Source organism: Monodelphis domestica, chromosome 5, assembly GCF_027887165.1.
Source record: "Monodelphis domestica isolate mMonDom1 chromosome 5, mMonDom1.pri, whole genome shotgun sequence".
NCBI classification, from domain to species: domain Eukaryota; kingdom Metazoa; phylum Chordata; class Mammalia; order Didelphimorphia; family Didelphidae; genus Monodelphis; species Monodelphis domestica.
In genome coordinates this window covers 80,905,722-80,925,120 of record NC_077231.1, presented here as the reverse complement: position 1 = coordinate 80,925,120, position 19,399 = coordinate 80,905,722, and the positions used below count along the sequence as shown (strand labels likewise).

At 41.5% G+C, this 19,399-nt stretch overlaps 1 protein-coding gene across 6 annotated transcripts in view; it reads right to left on the bottom strand.

Annotated features, from left to right (window-relative positions):
* Positions 1-368: 368 nt before the first annotated feature.
* CFAP54 (cilia and flagella associated protein 54) overlaps positions 369-19,399 on the bottom strand; it is a 377,407-nt gene continuing 358,376 nt past the window's right edge. For all 6 annotated transcript variants that reach the window (XM_007503244.3, XM_016425734.2, XM_016425736.2 and 3 more), the window contains one exon: positions 369-617. In XM_007503244.3, coding sequence (XP_007503306.2) covers positions 492-617 — 126 coding nt within the window. In that variant the 3' untranslated portion in view covers positions 369-491. The remainder of the gene's footprint in view (positions 618-19,399) is intronic.

Genomic DNA, 19,399 nt, shown 5'->3' with positions numbered 1-19,399 from the left:
TTTTTGGTGGTTGTTTTTTTAACCTGGGGAGAGGCTGTGGAGCACATAGCCAAGGGGCAGGAGGACCAGAAAAAGCACAGAATTGTACATAAAAGCAGGTGTTTGTTTTTAATGTGGTTTTTTTTCAGAATTCTTTAAGTAAAGTCGAATTTGCAACAAGAATTTATATAAAAGTGAGAACTGTCTGTACTTAAGTTCGAAACAGTTCCATTGTGAGCTTTTTGTTTTGTTTTGTTTTTTGAGGAGAGAGGTAGTTTTAACAGTGGTTTTGGAATTTTAAACAAAATATAAAGTAATTAAGGTCTATTTTCTGAACTTGATTTTAAAGAACTTGATGCTTTGCATTATTAAAAAATAAAAAAAATAAATTTTGCAGGAAGGAAGATATCCTTTATTTAATTGTCTACAAAGAGACAAGGGGGCGATTGCTGACAATCATTTCAAACTAACTCAGAACAAGACGCTACTGAATTCACTTTATTCCGTAAAAGTTACAAAGATGTAAGAAAAGACACAATCCAGTTGAAAATGGCTTCTGCCTTTAAGACAGAGCCACTGGAGGGGTCAAAAAGCATCTCCAACTTCTGTATACTTGGCAAAGATTCTTCAAATGGAACCTGGAAAAGACAGAAATGTGTTCCTTAAATAAATGGCTTTAAATGGTCACAGAATTAGATGCCCTCAAATGCCAAAATATCAATTTCAAATAACGGTCATATGCAGCTATTCAAATCCGGTGTGGATTGATGAAATCTGTCAAGATTATTGAAAATGTGTTTACGACTAGTCGAGACACCGTAGGGTTTCTATTTTAGCGTGTAAAATACTATCAGAGACTATTCCAGAGACGAGATCTATGGTAATTTTCATCTGTTTATCATGATGAAACACAATCAGCTTCTAGTTTGGGGCCAGTGGCCCTGCCTACATGTGCCATACTATTTCCCTGTGTGACATCTGATAAATGATCATTGTTTTTCCTTACAACCTTCACAGCTGGGGAAGGGTTGAGTCATCAAGAGGACCAGTATATATGCATGTGCCCAGAAGATAAACTAGACTCTCCTGGTCCCAGAATCAGATTTTTAAAATCATAGACTTAGCTTGGGAAGGGACTTACCTTTAAGGTCGCTTTGCCAGTCAATCAATAAACTTTTATGAAGTGTCTTATGAAGTGTGCCTGCCACTATAAAAAACACTGAGGATATAAAGAGGGGCCAAAGATGGTTTGCCTCCCAATCTAATAGGAAAAAGAAAACGCAAATACCAAAGAGAAAGAGAAATAGAAAGAGAAAGAGAAAGAGAAAGAGAAAGAGAAAGAGAAAGAGAAAGAGAAAGAGAAAGAGAAAGAGAAAGAGAAAGAGACAGAGAGAGACACACACACACACACACACAGAGAGAGAGAGAGAAATAAGAGAGAGAGAGAGAGAGGGAGAGAGGGTAAGCTGGAGAGAAGAAAGAGTCAGAGAGAGTCAATCAAAGGGGAGGGTCAGAGAGAGAGAGACAGAGAGAGGGAAAGAGAATCAAAGAGAGACAGGCAGAGAAAGGGGTGGGGAGAGGAAATCAGAGGGGGGGAAGAGGGGTCAGAGAAAAAGGGGGGCAGGGCTCAAGTTCTGCCTCTGACCCAAACTAGCTGGGCAAAGCCATTTAGCCTCTTAATGCTGCAGGCAGCTCCCTAAGACCACAAGCTGCCAAGCTTCATTGATAGGGGGAATTTACATGTCCAGTCTAAGTGCTCGGTGCTATCCTGGGTGCTGGGACTCCAAAGACAAAACCCCAAAGAGGGCCTGCTCTCAAGAACCATACATTGTAATGAGGGGAAATGACATGGAGAGAGAAAATGTGATACACAGAAGTGGCCTTGGGGGAAAGGGGGATAACATGGAGAATCAGGAGAGCCCTTGGCAGGGAATGGTACTTCTGTGAGCCTTAAAGTGTCCAAACAGAGGTGCTCTGGTAGCAGCTGGGGAGATCTCATGGTTTACATTTTTCAGAACGAACCTTTCAGACTGCTACAAATTAGGGCTGGATTTTGTCTACTTAGAAAGTGATGGAGAAAATGGCAATAAGGCAGACTCAGCTTCAAAGGATGTTGGGTTTACAGTCTCTGGCCCTGCCCTCAAAGGCTGTTGTTAAGCATTTGCCATCCATCATGTCACCAGTGGATCCAAGAGATGAAAGTAAGGAGAGAGACCTTTCCAGACATGAGGGAAGCCAGTGCAAACCCAAACCTCTTCTCTGTCATCTCTGACCATTTTACCACTCTGACAGAGACTCTCATCCTTTCTACACTGTGTGCCTCTCATCAAGCTCTGGTCCCCCTACAACTGCAGCCAAGGAGAATTTCAAGCCTTTGTCCTGGCTGTCCCTTGTGTCTACGATGAACTTCTTCCTCTGTCTAAAGATTTTCTCTTTTCCTTTAAGAGGTGCTTCAGAACCGCCTTCCACATGAAGCTTTTCTTATTCCCTAAAAGTGCTAGTGAGCTCCCCCCACTACCTTCTCCAATGTCCCACATAAAGTTTCCTCTACTATTTTTCCTCTCCATCCTGAATATGTCATTTGGATTTTCAGGGCCATAGCTAGCAATATATTGATTATTTTTAACAAACCAGTGTATGTGCTCATCCAAGGTTGAATAGGTAATACAATCATACTAGGTCATTTAAAAATCAATACCATAATTGACTCAATAAGAATTTGTTATCGTTTTTAATCAGTTTGTTGTACCTGAATCTTCATGACCCCATTTGTGATTTATTGGCAGAGACACTGGAAAGGTTTATCATTTCCTTCCCCAGCTTACTTGACAGATGAGGAAACTGAGGCAAACAGGGTTAAGTGACTTGCCCAAGGTCACACAGTTAGTAAATAAATGTGTGAGGCCAGATTTGAACTCACAAAAATGAATCTTCCTGACTCTTGGTCCAGTCTTCTGTGCACTATGATGCCACCTAGCATCCTCCAATAAACATTTTCTAAGCACTTACTCCATGCTAGCCAACAGGCTAAACCCTGGGATTACAGCAACAAAAAGGCAAAAAATGTAGTCCCTGTCCTTGAGAAGTTTAGAGTCAGATGAGAAAGACAACTTGTAAATAACTAGATTTATTTAAGATAGGGAGTATGTGTGACCCTAGGCAACTCACTTAGTCCCAACTGCCTAGCCCTTGGTGCTCTTCTGCCTTAGAAATGATATTTACTATGAATTCTAAGAGAGAGGGTAAGGGCTAAAAGAGGTGGAGGTGGGAGAGGAAATGGGAAGAGAGAGTGGATGTACAGTAATTTCAGGGGGGAAAACCTTAGTATCTGGAGAGACCAGAAGGTAGAATTTGGATCAAGTCTTGGAGGAAGCCAAGGAAACTAATTGGCAAGGATAAGAAGAGAGAGGATTCAAGGTGTGGGGGATGAGAAACAAGAGATGGGAAGTCACTGATTCAGGTTAAAACAGAGTTCTAGAAGAGACAAAATGAGTTAACGTTGGGATGACTGCATTCTATATAAACAGGACAAAATAGCAATAACCGAGGAGGCTATAGGAATGCTTTCCTCAGTCTACTAGAATCAGCTTCCAACATGAGAATTCTGAGAATCGCTAGTCTACAGTAACACTAAAGTACAAAACATTAAACTCTTTGGAAAGAAAAAAGGGCAATTAGGTAGCAAAGTGGATAGAGCACCAGGTCTGCAGTCAGAAGGACCTGGGTTCAAAACTGGACTCGAATACTTTTTAGCAGTGTGACCCTGGGAATGTCACTGAGCCCCCACTTGTGTAGTCCTTACCACTCTTCTGTCTTAGAATTAATACTAAGATGAGGCTCTCCTATCACTCCATTTTTGTGATTGCAGGTTGAAAATTAAATTAAATGAGTCAGAAATGCCTTTCTTCTATGAGATCAAAGAGTCAACTTGGTGAGACTGGGCAATCTTTGGGAATGAAAGCTCAAGAGGCCATCAAATCCAGTCCCTTCATTTTATACATAAAGAAACTGAGACCCGGGAAGAGTAAGTGACTCATCACCCAGACAGTAAGCATCAGAGGTGGTTTTGAACCCACATTCTCTGACTCCTTACAACTAACTATCTAATAAGATAGTATAAATATTTTTCCATCCATTTGACCAAAGCCTAGTGGCTAAAGGATCAAGCTTAGAGTCAAGACGACCTAAGTTCAAATCCTCTCTTACATGTACATCTTGTATGGTCAAAGACCAGGTACTAATCCCCTCAGTGCCCCAACACAACTCTCCAAGAAAAATGCTATTTGTAAGTCAAATACAAATACTATTCCTGATTGTCTGGAATAATACCCAGTCTTGATATGGAGAATAAAGAGTGTCTTCCTTCTTGCAATATTCATGCTTTTTATTCTTTAATAATACAAAGCACCAAATTCTTAAAAATCTAGCTTCTACACCATAAGTTTCTTACCTCAATGAAATCACCAATTTACTAGTCCAGACTCTATGTCTGTTTCTAGATGTGCATCTCTATGTAGGTATATACACACATAAGTGTGCACATAAACACACACATGTCGGCATGTGTGTTGTGTTTCTATACATTGAAGAATCAATTTCTATTGAAAACATATTCTTCATGAGCCTGTAGAACTTTGCTAATTCACAACATAGTCAACAGTAGGGAGAAGATGACATCTGAATGTGGCAGGTTTTAATTCATTAAAGCAAGGATATTGGAAATTTCAGTGATGATCAATTCAGAGGAATTTTTTTGGGGGGGAAACAAATATTAATCTCTCATCTGATGCAACAGAGATGGTTTTCATATATTTCATGCTCATTGGATTATCTTAGAGGTCAATGAATTCAACCCCTTCTTTTTCCAGATGGAGAAACTGAGGTCCATGATGTAGACCTTGGCTATGGTCACATTGCTAGTCAATGGCAGAACTGGCTTTTGAACCTAAGGGCTCTGATTACAAATTCAATGCACTTTTCATTCAGCCACAGTGGACACCAAAATCACCACCGGTTTGCACTGGAGAGAAAGAACTATTGAACTTAAAGAAAGAGGCCAAGCCACCGAAATATTTTACCAAGCAATTCTCATCCCAGGTGCTTTAAAATAAGTAATTCCAGGTGCATTCTGCTAAATAAAGCTCAGTTATTTAGAAATCTACACCCATAGACTAGCATCCCAGGTGTGACTATAATGAGGCTGATTTTTCCCCCCCAAAGACATCAGAATTTGTGCATCCAAATGAGTGTTACTGTGTTCAAAAGAGTCACTTGAGGAAGCATCTCTGCTCTTTCCCTCCTGCTACTCTTTCAGCTGTGGCTATGAACCATTCTCTAACTCTTCTTCATAAGTCACTTTAGGAAGCTAAGTGGATAGAGAGCTAGACCTGGAGTTGGGAGCTCCTGGGTTCAGATCTGGCCTCTGATACTTCCTAGCTATGTGGCCTTGGGCAAGTCACTTAATCCCCATTGCCTAACCCTTACGATTCCTTCTACCTTGGAATCAACACACAGTATTGATTCCAAGACAGAAAGCAATGGTTAAAGAATAGGCAATTTATAGGCAGCAGGGTTTCTGCTATTCTGTTGTGTTGCAGGAGTATGAAGGCCCTGGGTTTAAGATAGTCTCTGCACTCTTTCAGAACAGGAGAGACCGGGCTGCCTAAAAAGAGGGGAAAGGGGAAGTTCCTTTACATCCATAAGAAGGTTAATCTCAGGGCTAAAGAATTATATCTTGATTTTCACTAAATCTGGTCCGACCCAGAGTGTGTACCTTCCCTGCTCACAAGATTGGGCTCTGCAAACGTTGGGCTCTTTCCAAAAGTCAAATGAAGTCAGTGAAGATTTACGCTGTCATGGAATGTTAGTGAGACATGATCTTGTCTAGTCTAATCCTGTCTACTTTACAGATTAGAACACAGAGGATGCAAAAGTCAAACAGCTAGACAGTGGCAGAGCTGGGATTAGAGTTTGACCCTTTCTACTGTCCACATTGCTTCGACAAGGCACAGTCCTTGGCACATGGTAGGAGCTGAAGGAATAGTATTTGTAGTTATTGAGTACCCCTTTGGGGAACAGTCCATTTAATGCACAAGAGGCCCTAGGAGTAATAATTGATTCATTCAGCATTTATCAGGTGCCTACTACATTCCAGAGAATGGTACAAATAGACCTAGTATCTCAGGCCAGAGCTGGAAGGGACTTCAGAGGTTGTCCAGTCCATAACCCCTTCATTTTATAGATGAGGAAACTGAGTTGGCAGGAGAGGAAGTGACTTGTAATCATTAGAGGTGAATTTGAACCCAAACCCTCTGACTACTAAGTGCTGTTCCATCATGCTCTCAATAGTGCCTCACTGGGGCCTTGCAACAGTCTAATTAGGTAGTATAAATATTGCTCTAGGGCATCTAGGTGGTACAATGGATAGGTATTAAGCCTGGAGTCAGGAAGACATGAGTTCAAGTCTAGCCTCAAACTCTTACTAGCTATGTGAGCAAGACATTTAACCCTGTTTTCCTCACTTTCCTTATCTGTAAAATGGGCTAGAGAAGGAAATGGCAAACCACTCTAGGATCTCTGCCAAGAAAACCCCACATAGGGTCACAGAATGAAACACAATTGAAACAAGTGAACAACAACAAAGAAATGGGAAGGTGAGGTTCTGATTTTCAAAAAAGATAATGTTCAATTCCAGAAACTACTAGACTATTGGATTTGACATTGAGCCTAAGGAAAATTCTAGAATTAATCATCAGATGGTACATGCAATTAGAAAAGATAACAGTAAGTACTAGAAGTCACCATGGATTCAGCGTGGCCAAGAAAAGCCCCAAAGGGGGGCATAAAGGGTTGGATGCAACTGAAAACAACCAAACAGCAACATAGATTCTTTTATCCATTTGACCAAAGAGGAATTGGATTTAATTAAGGAGTTTGCCCATATTAATACAGCTGGTAATGGTAGAGTTGGGATGAGAAATAAAGTTGTCTTGTTCTAAACCTAGAGAGGGATACAAAGACGAAAATGACAGTTCCTGTTCTCAAGAAGCTTACAGTCTAGTCCTGGAGATGTGATAGGTACACAGACGATTATAATGCAACAGAATGTAAAAAAATGCCAAAAGAACTATAGGTTTCCTTTCCACATTGTGGCTTTCTTTGTTGTGGTTTCAATATACCCCAGGCTGGCATAGGAAATTAAATAGATATTTGAGGGCAGTTTTACAAGCCATATAGTCTACGACCAAATACTTAACCCAAATTTTACAATAAGATACTGGAAACTGTAAAAATTAAATTATATCTCTAACAATAAAAATATTATATTTTATGAGGTTTATTAATGATCATTAGAAATCAAGGAATAAAGAAGATACAAAATAAAAACCACGTACTCATGGCTGATTAGCCCATTTAAAATCCCTGCACTTAGCTTACCACTATACTTGTTGCATCATTTGCAAAGGAAGAGGGCATGGGAGGTGTTACTGCCAGTTAAATACCAATTGTGATCTCGCCAACGTGGAGACTCAGGAGAGATTATAGGGAATTCTGGGAAATACCAAGGACTTCTGGGGAATGAAGTCTAGGGTTCAAAATCTCCATTTATACAAAACATGCCATAAGAGAGAAAGGAAGCAACTAAAACTTCTTCACTTGTACAAAGGGACAGCTAAAAACTTTACATGGATTTTCCAGATCAAGGGGATCCTGTACCCCTAATCCCTATTATGTGAAAGAGATATCTTATATACCTGTATAATTGTGAATGCTCTGGAGAGGAGAGAAAGAAGACTTCTTGCTGGGAAAATTAAAAAGAAGAATTCCAAAACTGTTTTGGGACAATGGAAAAATTACTGGAATAAATATAGAACCTTTCAGGGAGACTACAGAGAAGGAGCCAACAATTTTACATGAATTCATTCAACAAACATTCTGGTCAAACTTCAGGGCAAGGGGAGATATGTTGGCATACGTAGATCCTCTCACTTGGCATAAGCCTAATTTGCTCACCTATAACATCACTGGAGTAGAAATTAGTCTTTTAATCATCTTTGATAGGAGATGGGTGATGCTGGGTTCAAATGTGACCCCACATACTTCCTAGCTGTGTGACCCTGGATAAGTCACTTAACCCCCATTACCTAGCCTTACCACTTTTGCCTTAAAACTAATAATTAGTATCAATTCTAAGACAGAAGGTAAGGGTTTTTGTTTTGTTTTGTTTTGTTTTTAATCATCTCTGATACCCTCTTTTGTGGAAAGAACTGCTGCTCTAATATTTGAGCATCATATTTTTTTCCCGTTATATGAAAGATTGATTGAGAATGAATCCTTACTCCATGCAGGGCAAACATACTTTAGAATGCCTAGGACAGTGGAGAACAGACATGTTCCGTTATCTATATCAAGGGGAAGGAGATGGAAAGGGGACAAGAGATTAAATGAGGGGTCAGAGTGTGTAGATTGGATTTAGCTACCTCCTGATTGTAACAATGGAGATACTTGGTCTAACGCAATCAGGAATGTCTTGTGAACTTTACATTGCTCCACCCTACTTAGTCTAGCAAGGTCAGGAATGTCTGCACCCATACCTAAGGATTAAGTATCTAGGAGGATGGCTTTTGATAAACATGTGCAGAAACTGCTGACAGACCCCTGGGATGTCTTAAGTCAAGCTAAGCTACCATTGGTACAGATAAGATGCAGGAAAGTGATGTAAAACCATCTACATAGGGTGCATCACTTCCTTTCTTTGGGCTCTTTCCCCGAAGAGGTGGATCTTGCTGGTGACTTCCTGTGAACAGACTTGGGCGCCAGTTCAATCCTGGAACTCAAGCCTGGAGGAGCTCCCTCAGACAGCTTCCTTGAGACAGTCTCATGGTGAATGATAAGACTGACTCTCTTTTCCCTTGTCACTCAGGGGAGGTCCCCTTGGCCAAGGCCTTTAACTCCTCCTGCCTGGCTCAGCCTGAGCCGGAGCAGTTTAAATAACTCTTTCCTCTCCCTCTCTCTCTCTCTCTCTCTCTCTCTCTCTCTCTCTCTCTCTCTCTCTCTCTCTCTGTCTCTCTCTCTCTCTCTCTCTCTCTCTGTCTCTCTCTCTCTCTCTCTCTCTCTTCTCCTTAATTCCTTCTCTATATATTAATTAAAATCACCACAATTTCCAGCTGACTTGGGTATTCTATTATTTGGGATATCCCAAGGCGAGCAATAATTAAATATAGTTTTAGGTCACAATGCTAAAATTATCCTTACAAGAGCCAATGGCTTAAAGCTTAGAATCTTAAAAGACAACAGTTTCTTGAGATAGAGTTAGAGATTAAGTTGGATATAAACTGATGAATTTAAAATGCCAGGAAACTTAAAGGGTTTATGAATTCCCCTTTAATTATTATTGCAATGGGCCTTACTCACTCACTGCCTACATCCAGATCCCAGGTTCCATGGCTGTCCCCCAAGCTTTCTCTTCCCTTGCTAGGTCCTGGAGATCCAGAACCAAGCCAGCTCAGGGAGTCAACAGGTCAGTAAGGCTTCCTCATCCTAGTCCCCAACAATTACCCAAATAGCAGTGACTTCCTCTCGAGCCACCCTGCTGGGTACTGATCCCCAAATTTCTATGGAGCCAGCCCACCATCATGGTCTGCCACCCTGCCAGTGTGGAACAAGCCAATAATGGCTCCCAGCTCCACACCTGAGCCCATTCACTCACACACACACATACCTGCCTTCATAACCCTTCTGGTATCAAGAAAGCACGTGCCTTCCCTAAACTTTCCTAAGAATCTGTACCCACACAGACGCACCACTGACTCACCTCGCTCTTCCTGCCAGATGTGCCCATGAACCCGTCGTTCCCTCAGATACACAAAGAGACACGTCAGCCTTTACTGCCGCCTCCTCATGAAACTAAACTTGTAATATTCTCAATTACCTGGAAATCTGCCTGCTTCTGCCAAGAATACCGGCTTCAAGGAATAGATTCTAAAGCTTCTCTTAGAGTGCCATATGGGGAACATTTCCTATGGTCTGCACCCTTTTGGCAATCTAGTAGAGCCTGTGGATTCCCTTCTCAGAATAACCTAAATTCATAACTGAAGGAAATGATAAATTTGTTAGAAATGAGTGAAAAAGAACATGGAAGGGGCAGCCAGATGATACAATGGATAGAACGCCAGATGTGGAGTGGAAAGGACCTAGGTTCAAATCCGGCCTCAGATACTTTTAGGATGTGTGACCTTGGACAAGTCACTTAATTCCATTTGCCCATCTGTCTTAGAGTTGTTATTAACACAGAATTTTTTTTGAAGTATTTTTCAACTCCATAGCTATTTATTAAACCCAATATGTGCCATACAAAGATTCTATGAGGGAGAATAAAGAGAGCTGACCAGGAAGACCTGTGTTCAAGGATTTAAGTTCTGCCTCTTTCCCATACTGGCTATGTGACCCTGTGCCATTCACTTAACCTTGATTACCTATCCCTTGCAATTGATACTAAGAAGATAAGGATTAAAAAACATGTTTCTAGATCCTTTGAAATTTATCTATGCACTCCCTTGGGAGCCTTTTTGTTAAATTATTACATTAAAGGAATTGGTAAATTATTATTTTTCTATTCTGAGGTAAAGTAGTTCTTGTGGGAAAACATCCATTTAAAAATTTTGTGGTTGTTATTAAGTCTTTTTAAGTTGTGTCTGTCTCTTTGTAACTCCAGTTAGGGTTTTCTTGGAAGAAGTATTGGTGTGGTTTGCCATTTTCTTTTCCTGATCATTTTATAGATGAGAAAACTGAGGGAATCAGGGTTTAGTGACTTGCCCAAGGTCATACATCTAGTAAGTGTCTGAGGCCAGATTTGAACTCTGGAAGATGGGTCTTTCTGACTTCAGGCCCAGAGCTCTATCCATTGTACCACCTAACTATCCCTATTTTAAAAAAAAAATAATTCTTACTTTCTGTCTTGTATCAATCCTAAGACAAAATGACAAGGGATAGGCAAAAGGGGTTAAATGACTTTCCCATGGTCACACAGCTAGGAAATGTCTTAGGTCACATTTGAACCCAGGACCATTCACCTCCATGCCTGACTCTCTATCCACTGAGCTACAGAAAACAGAGAAAGGTAATCCTTTTCTGTCTCCTGCATAAATTTTGAAATGGAAACTTTGGGTCTATGTAGACTAATGTCAGGGGGAAAAGTTCATTGTCCTGATCTCTATTTCTCTTTTGCTCAGTTATTGATAAAGAAGCATCATTGCCCAGTGGAGAAAGAGAAGCCAGTAAGAGCTGATTTGGAGACACATCCTGGCTGGGTGGCCCTGGGCCAGTCACTACCCCTCAGCGCTCCATGCAGCTCCCCAAATCTCCATAGCAGAGGAGTCAGCCTTCTTTGGGAGAGGGAGTTCCCTTATGTAGGTGTTCCCTCTTCCCACCCAGTTAATAACTGTGGAGTAGAACATCCCTTCCAGCTTTAAACTTACTACTTTATGATTCTGTGAACCTACCTCCAGGTCCTGAGGAGGGGAATGAATTAAAACCATCGAGCTATTGGTTCCTGCTTATAATATTGCAAACAGAAAAGATAAATCTTAGAGGGAATGAGTAAAGGATCCAACATATTATGACCAAGCCTGACCTAATCCCAGAAGTTCCAGGGACTGCCTGGAGAGAGGAGGGATCAGGGAAGGCTTCTTGGCACATGTGGATTTTCAGCCAAGTCCAGGAAATGCCAAGGATGACAAGAGAGGTGGGAGAGGACTCAGGTGAGAGCAGGCCAGAAGCAAAACGTAGGGATCTTGAGGAAAGCTCAGATTCAGAAGAAAATCCTATGAATGAAGTAGTAGAACATAAAGAAAGTGAAGCTCATTAGCTTCAGGCAGGGCAGCTAGGTGTTGCTGTGGATGGAGTCAGGAAGATCTAGGTTCAAATACAGCCTCGGATATTTCTTAGCTGTGTGACCCTGGGAAAGTCACTTAACCTGATTTGCCTCATTTTCCTCTTCTGTAAAATGAGCTGGAGAGGGAAATGGTAAACCATTCTAGCATCTATGCCAAGAAAACCCCAAATGGGGCCAAAAGGAGTTAGAAATGACTAAAAAAGACTGAACAATAATAAAGAGTAGAAAAAGTTCTTGTGTGGTGGTCAGAGGCCTTGGAATAGTTTCTGAGAGCCCTTTGAGACCTCTAAATTTATGATTCTTTAATCTTGTCTCTGATGCTTACTATGCGTATGCTCTTAAGAGAAATTTCTTCACCTCTTTAAACCTCAGTTTCCTTGTCTGTAAAATGAGGGGGTCAGGAACAGCTAGGTGACTCAGTGTATAGAGAGCCAGAGTCTGTAAGTCCTGAGTTCAAATCTGGCCTCAGACACTTTTAAGCAGTCATTTATCCCCAAATGCCTAGCCCTTACCATTCTGCTTTGGAACCAATAGTTAGCATTGCTGCCATGTTTTACTTAGATAGTATTGATTCCAAGACAGAAGGGAAGAGTTTTAATAAAATAAAATAAAATGAGGGGAGGGGAGGGGGGTCAGACTAGTTGGCCTGGGAGGTCCCTTTCAGCTCTATGTCTAGGATCCTTTAAATGACATCTTGGAATGAAACTGGAGCCTCTTGTCAGTAACTACCAAGTGGATCTCCCATCGTGCTTCCTTTCTTCAGGGGACCAGCAGGCAGGCTCTCATTTTTCAAAAGCAGGAGCTCTGTCAATCCCAAATCTCAGTGTCAGTGGATTATGCCTGCAGGGCTTTCGGGAAGGCTCTGACCACTATGGAGGAGACCCCGTCAGGCCTGGCACTCCCCTTCCTTGAAGGTCAGGGCTCTGATGTCGGACAGCAAAGCCTTTCCTTGGTGAATCCTCTCCCCTCCTGGGTGCTCCACCCTTTCAAGGCCTCTGGCTCTCGAAAGAAGACACACACTTTGGGCTTTGAACAATACTTGGCATTTCTCAAGATGCTTCTACTTGAAGATGCTCATGGGGGCCGAAGCTAATTACTTAACTTCTGACTGTCCCACACAGGTGGCCCTGTTGTGAGCAAAGGGGCTAGAAAGAACGGGCATTGGAGAGGGGGAGTCATCCACAGCTGTGGGCTCTGCTCCAAGCAGCCCCAGGAGCCAGCCAAACGGCAGCTGAACTAGGAAAGGGGGAGCCAGGAACGGTGGGGCACACACCAGTCTTTCATTCTCAGCCACACACACAAATAGCAATTGTCAGTGTCGATGACAAAGCCCCTTTGTAATGTGGACAACAAAAATATATTAAACCAGCCACCTGAGGCATTTCTAGAATCCAGCAACCTTCTATTGTCCAACAAGATCAACGCCCCAATAGAGAGCAGGGGCTGACAGTTCTGTTTTCAACCTGAGGTTCCCTCCGCCTCTTTAGCAGATTTAGCTCTCGAAAGAGCTTTTTAAAATCCCCAAAGACTTGGGAACCAAAAAACAAACAATTTTTAGCCAATATTTTGATGTAATAACAAGTAACAGGGCTGTGCAGGAGCCAAGGATTTTTGAATTTTCAGTGTGATCGTTTATACCTTAAAACTGGTAAATGCCACAAATTGGGGCACGATTTATTGTGTCCTTGATTGTCTAGTCTTAAGAAATAATAATGGAGAAAAAGGTAACAATGAAGATAAACTTAAAACTGTGTCCTGCATAATTTTTTTCCACCATCCTGGAGAGCTGGTTTTTGAAACATTTATTAGTACTTCTATTAAGGGGAATGAGAGAGGTAATTATTTAGGCTAAAGTCCAAATGTTCATGTATATTGCAAAAGAGAACAGTTAAGGGAAGTTAATGCAAAAGCATTTATTTGCTGGGCATTGTGGGAGTCCCTGGAAAGTCAAAGATTAGAATAAAATAGGTTCTAACCCTTGAGAAGCATAGATTCTACTTGGGGGGAAGCAACACTAATAATAATAATTATAGTTAACATTTATTTTGGCACCTACTATGTGTCAGGCCCTGTGCAAAGCACTTTAAAATTATTATCTCATTTGATCTTCACAAAAACCCTGGGAGCCATTATTTTTCCATTTTACAGATGAGGAAACCAAGGCAAACAAAAGCTAAGTGACTTGCTTTAGGTCATACAGTAAGAATCTAAGACTGGATTTGAATCCAAGTTTCCCTGACTCCACTCCTGGCAATCTATCCACTGGCCCATCTAGCATCACAGAAATAAGTAAATGAAACTGTTTATCAAAGGAATCTGGGGAAGGAAGGGCACTAGCAAGAAGCAGGGAAGGTGGGGAGTAGGGAAATCAGGATTAGACTGCTTATAGGAGATGGCACTTAGACTCTTGAAGACAGTGAGGTATTACAAGAGTCAGAGGGGAGGACTGAGAACATGTCAGGTATGGAGGACACCCATGAAGACATGAAATCTGCAGAAGAACATAGAGGGGAAGGGGCGTGTGTGTGTGTGTGTGTGTGTGTGTGTGTGTTGGGGAGAAGGTGACTAATGTGCACTAGAGCCTTCCCTACTTGGGTTATTTCCAATTTTTCTTCTGTAGAACTTGTTTGTCCATGACTATTTGCATGTTGTTTCTCCTATTAGACTAAGGACTCTGAGAACAAGAGCTGTCTTTTTGACTTTCTTTGTACCCCCAGGACTTAGCACTATGCCTGCCATATAGTGAGTGATTGACTATCAAAATCTGGGTTGGTGGGGCAACTAGATGGCTTAGTAGATTGAGGATTGAGTCCTAAAGACAGGAGATCCTGGGGTCAAATGTGACTTCAAACACTTCCTAGCTGTGTGACCCTGGGCAAGTCACTTAACCCGCTCTTCTGCCTTTGAACTCATAATTAGCATTGGTTCAAAGACAGAAGGTAAGAGTTTAAAAAAATAACCAATCAACTTGAGTTGGAGTCAAAATATGAAAGGCTTCCATCAACAACAACACAGAGGAGTCTATCCCATTGAAGTTTCCTAATTAGGGGAGTGACACAGTCAGAACTGTGTTTCAAGAAAATCAGTTTGTCAGTTGTGTGGAAGATGGATTAAAGAGAAGATAAGAGGCCAATCAGGAAATTCAACTGGAAGAGAGTGGATGAAGGCCTGAATCAGTGGGGTGGCTTGTGTGACTAGAAAGAAGAGGAAATATGTAAGAATGTTTGTGGAACTAGAGTGCATTAGATTTTTGTTTTAGGCAAACAGGGTTAAATGATTTGTCCAAGATCACACAGTAAGTATCTGAGGTCAGATTTGAACCCAGGTAGGGACTCTTCCTAACTCTAGGCCCAGCATTCCATCTATCTAGCTGCCCTAGTTTTAAGATTTTGAGACTGGTTGGATGGAGGGTGGACTCCTATTGCTATTTATAGCAAAATTCAAGTATTCCTCTTTCTTTATCAGAGGTATTTTCAAACAAAAGTATTGGGTCTTCAGTACTTGGTAGCTGCTTGGTACAGTGAATAGAGTGCTAGCTTCAGAGGCAAGAATCCCCAAGTTCAAATACTGCCCCCCAAACTGACTGTGACCATTAGCAAATTGTTTAACTTCTGGGTACCTTAGCTTCCTCATCTAACATGGGAACAATAATAATAGTACCTATCTGGCAGGGTCATTGTGAGGACTGAATGAAATAACACATCCAAAGTGCTTTGCCAACCTCAAGTATTATATAAAAGCTCTAAGTGTTGTTGATAGACCTTTTACAGCCGAACATTTATCCAAACCATTCTAATTCTCCCTCCAAGGTCACTAATGGCTTTTATTTTATTATTACATCCAAAGACCATTTCTTTTCCATCTTGATACTTCTTGTTCTGTATATAAAATATGACCCAATGGACCACCCTCACCTCCTTCAGTCTCTCTCCTTTCCTTTGGCTTCCATGATTCCATACTTTCATTCATGGTTCTCTTCTCTGCCTTTTATTGTTATTGTTGCTTCATTCTCCTGTCCTTTAAACACAGGTATCCCTCCCTAGGTTCTATCTTTGGCCTTCTGTCTTATAGTTTCTCATTTAGGTCTCTTACTCACTTTAAAAATTATTCTACTCTGCATTTCTACCTCCAAACTTTCCTCAGAGACCCAGTCTCTTATTTCCAATTGCCTGCTGGGTATGTCTGTCTAAATGGACTCCAGTGATGTGCAACCCCACATGTCCAAAGCTTCACTCATTATTTCTTCCCTCACCCCCATTGTATACCAATCCTTGACTTCTCTGTATCTATCAATAGCACAGCAATCACCCTGTCACCCAGGCTGGTAACCCCAGGGTCACTGTGGACCCTTCCCTCTCCAAATTCATTAAGCTATCAATCCTGCCGATTGTCTCTACTCAAAGTACAGCATCACCCTAGTCTAGATTCTCATCTCTTCTCACCTGAACTATCTACCAGAATAGCCTTCTAAATTCTCATTCTACTTCCAGTTTATCATCTTCCCAATTCATCCTTCCTATTACTGCCCTAAGTGGCCTTCCACATTCACCATGCTGATGATCTCACCCTATTCAAAAATCTTTACTTGGCTACCTCTTGTCTAATGAATGAAGGGTAAAGTCCTGAACCTGCATTCTTCAGCCTGTCTTTTCAGTCTTTTCTATTAAGACCCTTATTCATCCATTCTGTATTCTAGTCAAACTGGGTTATCCCTTCCTCATCCCCTGCCCTTCTTTTCCTATCTTCTTCCATATTTCTGCATTGACAGAATGGATGGCCAACCTGATCCCTAGCTGTTGCCATCTCTCTTTTTTCAAGCCTTTGTTAGGTATCATCTCTTCTAGGAAGCCTTCCCTAAACTCCAGAATGGCACAGTGGGAAGAAGCACCAGTTCTGGAGTTAGTCCCAAGAGGTATTGAGTTTAAATTCTACCTCTTCAACCATGTGATCTTGGGCTAATAGATTCATTCTACCTAGACTGCAATTTTTCCATTTATCAAATAGAGCATTGGACTAGATGATCTCTAAGCTGCCTTCTAGCTCAGGATCTAGGATCCTGTCATTCTCCTGGCTTCCAAGTAATCTTGCCTTACTTAAATTTCCTAAGAAGCTCTGGTTGAACCTCTCCTTGGTATATCTCTCACTTTCCCTTTCATCAGCTTTGCTTTAGATAATATTTTCTTCCCCAGGATTATAAACCCCTTGAGGGCAAGGTCTCATTCTGTTGAGTTTCATTTCCTTAGCATCCAAGCCCCAAATGCTGCTTTGTATACAGTAGATACTTAATTTATGTTGAATTGAATAGAGCCTACTTCATGGCAAAGAAGTGTAAACATAGTTCCATTTATGAACTGGCAGAGTCTCTGGCAAAGCCCTAATCTAGCAAGCAAACAAATAATTAGCTTGTTTGATGATGAAACTGAAGAAATTTATGAATCAGCTAAATATTCCTTTTCTTGCCTACCCTGCTCTCTATACAGTTCTTTATGTAGATAAAAAGAAGTAGACAAAAAACTTGTGTATAGGTTCTTTGGGAAAAAGGAAATGAACTTGAGGAATGCATCCAGCTGGCACAGAAGAGTGAATGAAGGCATAACCCTTTACCCCACACTGGCATAAGGAAGGAAGTGATCTCATTTTTGCCACTCTCCCCCGGGGTCTCGCTTACATCCTGGTTTCACTGTTCACTTGCTGCCTTCCCCTCCCTATCCCTCTTCACAAGGGGAGAGTACACCCCTACCCTCTCACCTCTGGGCTCCAGAAGACAGATTATATAAAGGGCCTTCAAGCTTCCTTCACCCTGATCTTGCCGCTGCCAAAGCTCAGAAGATTTGAGCATTCTGAAAACGCTCTCAACAGCTTAGTCTTTTCTTAGCATCTTGAAAACTGCGTTCAGAGTCTGGCCTTTTCTTAAGGATACCCCCCCCCCCTTAGGCAGATTTGACAGAATGAACAGTAAGAAACTGAGATCAAAGTCAGTGGTCTGTTTTTAAAGCAGGCTGGAGCCGATGTCATCCAGCATTGTCTTCAAAAGAATGGAGGAATATTAAGTGGATGTTTCGTGAACTTATACACAAAGAATATTCTTCACATGAGGACAGGGGGATTATATCTCAGAGAATAGAAGCAGAATGAGAGGCTCTTCCACATCCTATTCAAAGAACCATTAGCAGGTGTAAAATAGAAAATTAGGCAGGCTCCAGCTTTCCAATTTACATCAGCCCAAAGATATTGCACCCAAAGGAAATAATTGCTTGAGGATCCATTACATCATCCCCAACAGATAATATTCCCTGAGCCCCTACCCCCCCCCCCCCCGGCTGTCAGTGAAGGGATAAGCATTGCATATTGCAAGCACAATAAACTCAGAGCCTCCTCTCTAGGACTAAATATTCTAAAAGAAGTGCAGAACTGCAAAGACAGGCTCACACACAACCATGGTGCAGAGACACACACAAAACCGGTTCTCATCAAAGTTTGGTGAACTCCTCAAGGCTCAAGGCAGTAGTCAATGCACTGCCTTCTTGGCAACAGCACACTTCACCAGTTCAAATGGTAAGTCTAACGGATGTGCTGAGGCTCCGAAGAAGACTATTTTCTGGAGCAGTTAACAAGGATCCTATATTGATCTGAGAGAGCAGGAAGAGGTCCAAGGACAGGGAGAAGGTTTCCTAAGGAGGTCCAGTGGGTGCAGGGGTTGTCATAGTATGGGCTGGTAAGTCTTTTCATTTTTGTGATGAAAGATGCAGTATGAGAGGCAGCTAGATGGCTCAGTAGATAGAGATCCAGGCCTGGAGATGAGTCTGGCCTCAGACACTTCCTAGCTGTGTGACCCTGGGCAAGTCACTTAACCCTGATTGCCTAGTCCTTGTTGCTCTCCTTTCTTGGAGCTGATAGTTAGTATTGCTCCTAAGAAAGAAGGCAAGGATTTTATTTTTATTTTTAAACCCTTACTTTCCATCTCAAAATCAATACTGTGTATTGGTTCCAAGGCAGAGGAGCAGTAAGGGCTAGGCAATCAGGATTAAATGACTTGCCCAAGGTCACACAGCTAAGAAGTATCTGAGGTCAGATTTGAACCCAGGACCTCCCATCCATGGGCCTGGCTCTCTATCCAATGCGCCACCTAGTTGCCTCCCTAAGGGTCTTTAAAAAAAAACAATAACATGCAGAATGCTGTAGTAGACTAAATTTGGAATTAAGGACCTAGGTTCAATGCTAACTCTGATACTCACTACCTATATAATCTTAAACAAGATACTTTCTCTGTGAGTCTCAGTTTCTTCCAATATAAAGTGAATGGGTTGGACCAGATGCTCTTTAAGGCCTCTTTGAGGTTTTAATCTACAATCTTATGATCTTTCCATAGCTAGACAGCCTGTAAGAACCAAAGGTAGCTTCCTTTCCTCAGGAAGGCAACAACTATGTAGGGAGAGAGGAAAGTTGGGTCACAGTTGAAAATAAAATACCAGGAACTTCCAAACTGTTACTGAAAAATAGTCTAATTAATCCTCAGAAAACAAAACA